The sequence below is a fragment of the Hemicordylus capensis genome, chromosome 4 (assembly GCF_027244095.1).
Source record: "Hemicordylus capensis ecotype Gifberg chromosome 4, rHemCap1.1.pri, whole genome shotgun sequence".
Lineage (NCBI taxonomy): Eukaryota > Metazoa > Chordata > Lepidosauria > Squamata > Cordylidae > Hemicordylus > Hemicordylus capensis.
The window spans coordinates 292,850,441-292,859,453 of NC_069660.1; the positions used below are offsets into that span (position 1 = coordinate 292,850,441).

General features: G+C 44.9%; 1 protein-coding gene across 1 annotated transcript in view; it reads left to right on the forward strand.

Moving 5' to 3' along the window:
- Window positions 1-7,102, forward strand: part of TRHR (thyrotropin releasing hormone receptor) — a 51,009-nt gene extending 43,907 nt beyond the window's left edge. The window contains exons 3-4 of the mRNA XM_053250678.1: window positions 695-1,081; window positions 3,156-7,102. Of these exons, the coding sequence (XP_053106653.1) occupies window positions 695-1,081; window positions 3,156-3,164 (396 nt within the window). The 3' untranslated portion in view covers window positions 3,165-7,102. The remainder of the gene's footprint in view (window positions 1-694; window positions 1,082-3,155) is intronic.
- The last annotated feature ends 1,911 nt before the right edge of the window (window positions 7,103-9,013 follow it).

Genomic DNA, 9,013 nt, shown 5'->3' on the forward strand with positions numbered 1-9,013 from the left:
CTTCCTGCCCTCACTGGTGATTAGCTTGCCACATCCTTCACCCCTGTTGTAACCTCTCCACATCACTGAAATGCCACCCCCAGGATTGAAGCATGCAAAAAGGGTGATGAAGATGAGGGGGGCATTTTGGCTCAGCCCTACTTATACCGGCCCCTTTACCTTAACTGAATTGCTATGCCAGACTTCTGATCTCATTCAAAGACAGAATGAGATTGTCAGATATCTCCCAGTCATTCATGTCCACTGGGTAAAGATCAACCAAACAATCTGGATTATAAATTAGCAATCTAAGCTCAAGGAACAGACATTTAGCAGCCCATAAAACTAGAGTAAGAAGAGAAAGGGAGGATCCCCAAGGCATCATTTATAAATAATAGGAATACAATGTTGAAATGCTGTTAGTGTTATTGTTACTCACAATATATTTCACCCTTCCTCCAAGGAGCCCAGGGTGACATGCACAGGTTACCCCTTTTTACCCACACAACAACCCTACGAGTTAGGCTAGGCCAAGAGATGGTGAATGGCGCAAAGTCACCTGCTTAGCACCATGGCTGAGTAGGGATTTGAGTACGTTTCCAACACGCTAACCACTATACCACACTGGTAACATACCTACCAGTAGACCCTTAATGGTCTACCATACTTCTTTCCCCCCTTTTTGTTGCTCAAAGGGTATACTTTTTCTCCACAGGTTACCAAGATGCTGGCCGTAGTTGTAATCCTATTTGCCTTTCTTTGGATGCCCTACAGGACCTTGGTGGTCATCAACTCGTTTCTCTCGAACCCTTTCGTAGACAATTGGTTCCTGCTCTTCTGCAGGATCTGCATTTACCTAAACAGTGCCATCAACCCTATCATTTACAATCTCATGTCCCAGAAATTCAGAGCAGCCTTTCAGAAGCTCTGCAACTGTCAGCAGAAGCAGTCGGAGAAGCCAGCCAACTACAGCGTGGCACTCAACTACAGCGTCATCAAAGAGTTGGATCATTTTAACACCGAGTTAGAGGACATCACCGTCACCGATGCCTATCTGTCCTCTGCAAAAGTGTCTTTTGATGATACCTGTGTGTCCTCTGAGGTAAAGAACTGGACCGGCAGTTTAGATTGGTGTCTTCCATAGATATACTGTATATGTGCACTTCATGTTTTCAGTGTTAGTGTAGGAGAAGCCTCCTATGCTAATTCAGGAGCCTCACACACTCCTGATTTAAGATTGTATGTTAGGGGGAAAAACAAGGTCCGAAGCTGGGAGCTTAAATGTAAGCTAAGCCCCATCTGGGGAGGATGAGCACACCCTACGCAGATTCCATCCCCAGCTTCAGAACTAAGTTGGAAGAAAAAATGTCCTACCCAACTGGGGCGGAGCTCATGTTCATGATCCCAGTCTCTGACCTTGTTTTTATCTCACACACAAGGGTTGTTCACATGACCCATGAAGCTGGGGAGGGCTGGGGTGGGGAGGCAGCCACCTGCCTGCCTTCCCCCCACACCCGGCCATGGCTCCGCCATTCAAGCACCCACACAAATGTCAGGGGAGTGAGCGGTGCAGCAAGGATGAGCTGGAGGAAAGGATGCCCAGCTTCCAGGAAGCCCGCAATGCACCATGCAAGCAGCTTTATCCCATGGGAAAGGTCTACATTACCAGAACATATGACACTAGCTTGATTCAGATGTAAGTAACCACACTGCTGTAGCCGCATCGAGTGGCTCAAAGCAGGAGGAACTCCTGCCCCTGCTGCATCAATCACCCTCATGCCCTGGCACTCACATGTACAGCTTAATGGATCCTCCTCTTACAATGGGGCTTGTCGGAAGAGCCCTACCCATGATGGCAAATGCTTCAGTGATTGCAAGGCTGGATTGACCCGGCCTCACCATCCTGGAAGCACCCACCACCATGCTTGCTTCCTGCTTCAGACAAGCAATCATGGAAGTGCCCAGCAACACGGTTGGGGCTCTTCAGCCAAGCCCCACATGGGGGCAGGACTTCCTCCCCCTTTGCACTACTGTACATGGCTACTCTGGTGCCATTTTATTATTTGTTTGTTCAATTTTTATGCCACCTTCCATAAGACATCCCAAAGCGGTTTACAAAAGTTAAAACTCCATACAAACAGCAAAACTCCATACAAATCACATGGAGCACCTTAAAATTGGTTAAACAATAAAAACCATAAAACACCAAAACTAAACAAAACTAAAAAAGCCAACACACGTTTTTTAAAAAGACAAACAGAAGAAGGAAACCTGAGGGACCCGACAGCCCCTAAGGAGTAAAAGCCTGAACAAATAAAAAGGTCTTTAGACATTTTTAAAAAGCAGCCACAGATGTCAAAAGAGTTGATTCCCCTCAGGGGATGGAGGTGCTCTGGGAAGAGCATCTAGGCTCCAAGTTCACTCCCTGGCTCCTCCAAGATAGGGCTGAGAGAGATTCCTGCCTGCAACCTTGGAGAAGCCACTGCCAGTCTGTGAAGACAATACTGAGCTAGATAGACCAATGGTCTGGCTCAGTATATGGCAGCTTCCTATGATCCTAAGAGTGGACATTCACCGGCAGAGCATTCCAGACCCAGTTTTATAATGTCTGAATCAGGCTATAGTCTTAAACTGCATCAGAACATTCATCCACCAAGCCCATTGCAGCAGTAGGTTTTTCCCTAGACCTGATATGGAGGAGATTGTTTATTTTGTTCAAATCGCTATGCATTGAATTAAGCCACCTAATGGCACAGCGGAGAAGTAACTTGCCTAGGGAGCAAGAGGATGCTGGTTCAAATCCCCGCTGGTATGTTTCCCAGACTATGGGAAACTCCTATATTGGGCAGCAGTGATATAGAAAGGTGATGAGAGGCATCATCTCACACTGCACAGGAGATGGCCATGGTAAACCCCTCCTGTATTCTACCATGAAGAAGACCACATGGCTCTGTGGTTGCCAGGAGTCGACACTGACTCGACAGTACAACTTTACCTTGAATTGGTCCTAGGGCTTTCTGCCTGCAAAGCATGTTCTCTGCTACTCAGCTATGGCTCTTCTTCTACCGAGAGAATCTGGCTAAACAGCTCTGGGAAACACATACAGGAAATTCTTCTGGCTTGTTCCATTCTGGCAATACAACTCAGGTGACTAATATTTTCATTTCTCATTTCAGGTGATGTGAAGCTGGAGGAAGATGTGTTTCTTATCATGTTGCTGCTTTCCCCACATGGTTTGAGCTTTGAGAATTGCCCAGTTCTAAATCAGGCTGGGTTGTTTTAATGTAAGAAGCTCAATATTCCAAAGACTGAATCTCCTGCCACTATCTGGAAGCTGCTTTATATCCTTAGACTGTGCTTGCTTTGCAGAAACTAAGAGGCAAACGGCAGAAGTGTGTGAATTGGTTATTCTTGTTTTTTCGGCATTCATTCCTAAGCCATGTACAATATAGAGGGAGCTGCTCCCCTAAATTCTATGAGATGAGTTGAAATGTGGCGCTTGAGGCTTGTAGCCCAAATGTCGCTTTCTTATTATGGCTTTGCATATTATGAGAAGTGGTGAAAACCTCCAGTGACCTGCACATCTCTCAGCAAGATGTGCAAATTTCAGACGCATTTGGAATTGAGGTGCTCTGCGTACATTATTGGCTGTCATGCAGGAGTGTTTGAGACATGGATGTCCCCTCACCACTGTTGGTTGTATTTATTTTCATTTATTTATTTATTTGATTTATATACCGCCCTTCCAAAATGGCTCAGGGCGGTTTACAATTAAAACAAGCCACTAAAACAATAAAAACTAAAACAAATTAAAAACAATATAGCAATTAACAATATAAAAACATTTTAAAATAGGATTAAACAGTTTACAGTAATTAAAAGCCCCCAAATCGGGTTAAAATTTAAAAACCCTGGGAAGCCAGGCCAAACAAATACATTTTAAGGGCTCTCCTGAAGGCTAACAGAGAATTCAAATTACGGATTTCCGCAGGGAGAGCATTCCACAGCCCCGCAGCAGCCATAGAGAAGGCCCGCCTCCGAGTCGCCACCAGACGAGCTGGTGGTAACTGGAGGCGGACCTCCTCAGATGACCTTAATGTGCGGTGGGGATCACGCAGAAGAAGGCGCTCTCTAAGGTAACTCGGGCCTAAGCCATTCAGGGCTTTAAAGGTAATCACGAGCACTTTGTATTTCCCCCGGAAACATATCGGCAGCCAGTGCAGTTGTTTCAAAATAGGTGTAATATGGTCTCTCCGGGTTACCCCAGAGACCAATCTGGCTGCCGCATTCTGAACTAATTGAAGTTTCCAAACTATGTACAAAGGCAGCCCCACGTAGAGCGCATTGCAATAGTCAAGCCAGGAGGTTACCAGCTGGTGCACCACTGTTTTGAGGTCATCCTCCTCAAGGAATGGACGCAACTGTCGAATCAGCCGAAGCTGATAGAAAGCACTCCTGACCATGGCTTCCACCTGAGAAACCAGGGTGAGGCCTGGGTCCAGGAGTACTCCCAAGCTGCACACCTGCTCCTTCTGGGGGAGTGTGACCCCATCCAGCACAGGGAGATCTAACTCAGTCCGCAGATTCTGAGCCCCCACAATGAGCACCTCCGTCTTGCTTGGATTCAGCTTCAATCTGTTCTCCCTCATCCAGCCCATTACTGGTTGTAGCTGGATTACAGTTATCACACTGGTAGGACTGGCAATATAGTTACTCCCAGTAGCAGCCTGTATTAACAAGCTGGACAAGGGGAAAATGAACCACAGCTGCTGTGGTACGGGCACCCGCTTTCTCACCCTGACTGCAATGGAGCCCTGCAGGCTGGTCATTTGCCCAGTTGGGGATTTCCCTCCCCTACCGGATGCACATCCAGTCCACATGGCCCAGTTGCAGCCAGGGCAAGAGAGTAGCTCATTTTCTGCCCTTCCAGCTTGTTAGTACAAGCCACTACTGGTTACTTCTCACATCAGAGGTCTCACCATGGGGGCCAGTGATGCTTGCCTAGGGAGTAAACACATTGTGGACCCTTTGCACACGATCAACAATATCTTTCAAAAGTGACTGACAGTGGTGTAGCAGCATCAGCACCGCAGTAATCTCCGTGCCACTGCAGGAAGGATCTCATTACAAGAGAACCGTGAATTCTCCTAAACATGCTACTTTGAAGTGTGCAAGGAAGAAGGACAAGTCGCTCATGCAACGATGTCTTAATTTATTAATTAGTTCATTAATTAAAACTGGCAAATGCCGTCTTTTCCCAATCAAACTCAAGGCAGCCAACAATAGAAAAATTGAACTATAGCAACAACGAAAAGGCAATGGCTCACATGATGAGGAAAATGAGACAAAGTAGTCCCATTGAAATTACTCAAAGTAGCCCCATTAGACCTAGGCAGGAAAGAATGAGGTGAGTTTAGGAGAGAAGGGAGAGAGAGACCTAAACTCAGAGGTCAGGGAGGACATGTATATTCTTCCCTTCAGTCTACCAAATCATTGGGGCAAGGAGGAAGGCTTAGTGCTGTCTGGGGAGACTGAAAAGATGAAAGGGCTGGCCAAGGGGCTTTCTGCAGGACTGGAATACAGAGGGCTATCATCTTGGAACATGCCTCCTTTTCACACCTAGGGATCCAAGATGAATGTAGGTTCTCCGTGTGAATCCCTCTTTATTTCTCTTAAGTTCTAGGCAGGGGTTCCCAACCTGTGGTACTCCAGATGTTGCCGAACTACAACTCCCACCATTCCCAACCACAATAAACTGGGATGATGGGAATTGCAGTTCAGCAACATCTGCAGTACCAGAGGAGAACCCCTGCTAACTGAGCAAAGAGGCACCTTTTTGAAGTGGCGATTCTCTTTATTTAGCAGGGGGAGAGCAACTGGCCCTATCCATCCCCGTCACAGCATCCCTCCAGTGGCTGTTGCTAATGTCTATCCCATGTTTCTTTTTTAGACTGTGAGCCCTTTGGGGGACAGGGAGCCATCTTATTTATTTATTTATTTATTGGTGTATTTATATCTTTGTAAACCGCTTTGGGAACTTTTGTCGGAAAGCGGAATATAATTATTCATTGTATTCATATTTGTACCACCGGTTGGGAACCCCTGTTCTAAGGCAGGGTTTCTTAACCTTGGGCCCCCAGATATTGTTGGACTACAACTCCCAGAACCCCCAGCCACAAAGGCCATGCCTTTGGAATGGTAGTTTCTGTAGATTCTGGGAATTGTAGTCCAACAACATCTGGAGGCCCAAGGTTTAGAAACCCTGTTCTAAGGTATAAGTCCTATTCGACGAAATGGGACTTACTTCTGAATAAGTATGCTTTGGATCTCATCGTAAGGCTGCCTTAGGACAAGATTTTTTTTTTAATAAGACAAGATTTTTTAATTGAACCTGAAGGGGCTAGCTTTGTGGGATTGTCATGGAGAAAACAGAACTATAGTGCTACTTGGAACCAAATTATTATTGGAGAAGAGCAATGATGGGCTCTGGAATGCAGTGCTGGATTTACGCACACGCTGAGTAAGCTACAGCTTAGGTCCTCACATTACAAGATTACCAAAAGGCGACTTCAAAAATCTTCAAATTTTTTGAAAATAAAGGTTGAAAATAAATGAGAAGTGGCACGGGGGCAGGGTAGGAGAGACTCTAGAACAGACATCACTGCTCCAGTCAGACAAAGGTATTCTCATATGGCTACAGTTATTTATTATATTGAGTTTATAAATCTGTGCAGAAATCACTGTAAGTTATATCGAACTTTTACTAGACCAGGGCCTGGTTTAGACCAACAGCCTGCCATCATGATTCACCTCTTCAGATGCTGTAACGATGAACAGTGCGGCATGTGGGGGTGAGTGACGCACCGGGAGAGGATTTCTGGCACATTTTGTAACACAATGGGGCCTATTCAGTGTGACGTCGCTTAGCGTCACCAGATGTCATGATCCAGCCCTGCTAGTGTGGAAAGGACCCCAAAGAACAAAAAGCCCATTTTGCTGTACTACAGTTGTCCTATGGCTAAGTTTATTCTTTCTTGGTTGCCTAAATGCAAATTACCTGTGCATTGCTTCCCACTTTTCCCCCACCCTGTAATTACCCATCCCATAAATACCCATGATTAAGTGTTGGTGAGTGTTGTTTGAGTTACAGCTGCTCTATACTCTACTCTGTACAATCACATTCAGTGTGAGATTAAATGTTCTAATCAAATTATGGTGTGTGTGTGTGTGTGTGTGTGTGTGTGTGTGTGTGTGTGTGTGTTTTGAAGCCAATGCAGGACCGGCTGTTGTAAAGTGAGTGAACATACAATATAGCAGACAGAGAACTGCCTCCAGCAGTTTGTAATAGAGGTGAGAGGCTCAGACAGTGACCGTATTTTCATGGATGTGATTTGTTTATTTATTTAAAAGATTTATATGCCGCCATTCTTCGTAAATGAATCCACAATGGCTTACAACCAACTTCATTAAAAACACAGCAAAACAGTAAACAGTGGAAAGCGGTAAGTGACTCAGGAAGAAGAGCTCAGCAGTCATGTAGGAAATGAATTTATACTCGGTAGCTAATGGTTTCACTTCAAGACATAAAACCAGAACAGTCTGGCCCTCTTGGATTTCAGGTATGGTTTGGCACTTTACTCTTGCAGCTTTCATAAGTAATTGCAGACTAAAACTATTAAAATGTAATTCCAGAGGGATCCCAAGAACATCATTCACTCCAAAGCAAATAGCATAGTAAAAAAATGTAATTTTTCAAGTAATGTTATATAAGTATGCAAGTTTCCTTAGCAGCATGAAGAAGGATCAGAGGGCTATCTTCTCTTAGCTCTACTAATATCTGGGATCTATTACACATAATCTAATTGATCCTAATTAACAGCAATAGTACCTATTTAGTACCTGGACAATCACTTCCCCTATTTTGTCTCTTTTTTTTGCTTACTGTAAATTGCTACTGTTATTATCTTTCAAGGCACGGCCCTCTCCCCAAGGTCTCTAGAACAGGGGTTCCCAACCCCTGGACCTCCAGATGTTACTGAACTATGAATCCCATCATCCCCAGCTACAATTTATTGATGGGAGTTGTAGTTCAGTAACATCTGGAGGACCACAGACTGTAAACCCACTGCTCTAGAAGTTAAGCCTCTGAGTGTAGAATGGATGTCTCTTGCCCCAACCTTTGTTCCCCAGATGTCAGACTACAACTCCCATTATCCCCAACCACAATGGTCAAAGACCATTGGACTACAACTCCCATCAAAGACCATTGTGGCCGGGGATGGTGGGAGTTGTAGTCCAATAACATTTGGAACTCAAGGTTCGGAACCCATGCTTTAGAGCACATGAAGGTGGCTGTGTAGCAGAGAAATTACTTATCCTCCATAAGTAATTGTACAGGAAGCAACTTTAACTGAGAAACAAGAATTTGATATTTATTACTAACGGAAACATAGGCTAAGAAAACAATAAACAGACTAACAGTCTCATGCAGTGAGAGGGAGAACCTCTCAGTTTGAATTCAAGACAGCAAGTGAGGAGCAGACAAAGAAACAGTGACTCCACCCACAAGGTAGTACATAGACACATTAAAACATAGACACACATGCCCCACAGAAAGAACTGAGACAAAGTCCATGGCAAAATCCCCACAGAATGCATGTCCAAAGATTCTAAGGCACTAGCAAAAGCAGAACCTCCCATCTCATAGACCGCAGCTGCTGAGTTATATTTTGAACAACTGATAACATATTGTAGGATAATTCAGTCTTTTTAACTGCAGCTTTATCCAAAATAGCATTCTCTTGACTTTGAAATCAATGAAGGACAGTCTGTTGCGGGGTCAGATGGCACATTGACCGTGCAGGGTTTTGTGATGCCAGAGGTGAGACACTGAATGTTGCCATGCTCCATGCGCTTGTTGGCAGCCAGCCCCCTCTAAAAACCAACCCTTGCAAACTTTAAAAATGGCTCAGGAGGTAGGAAGGATTGAAGGATGGTTACCAGCAGCCTCCTCTTTCCTCCTTGGATTTATTGC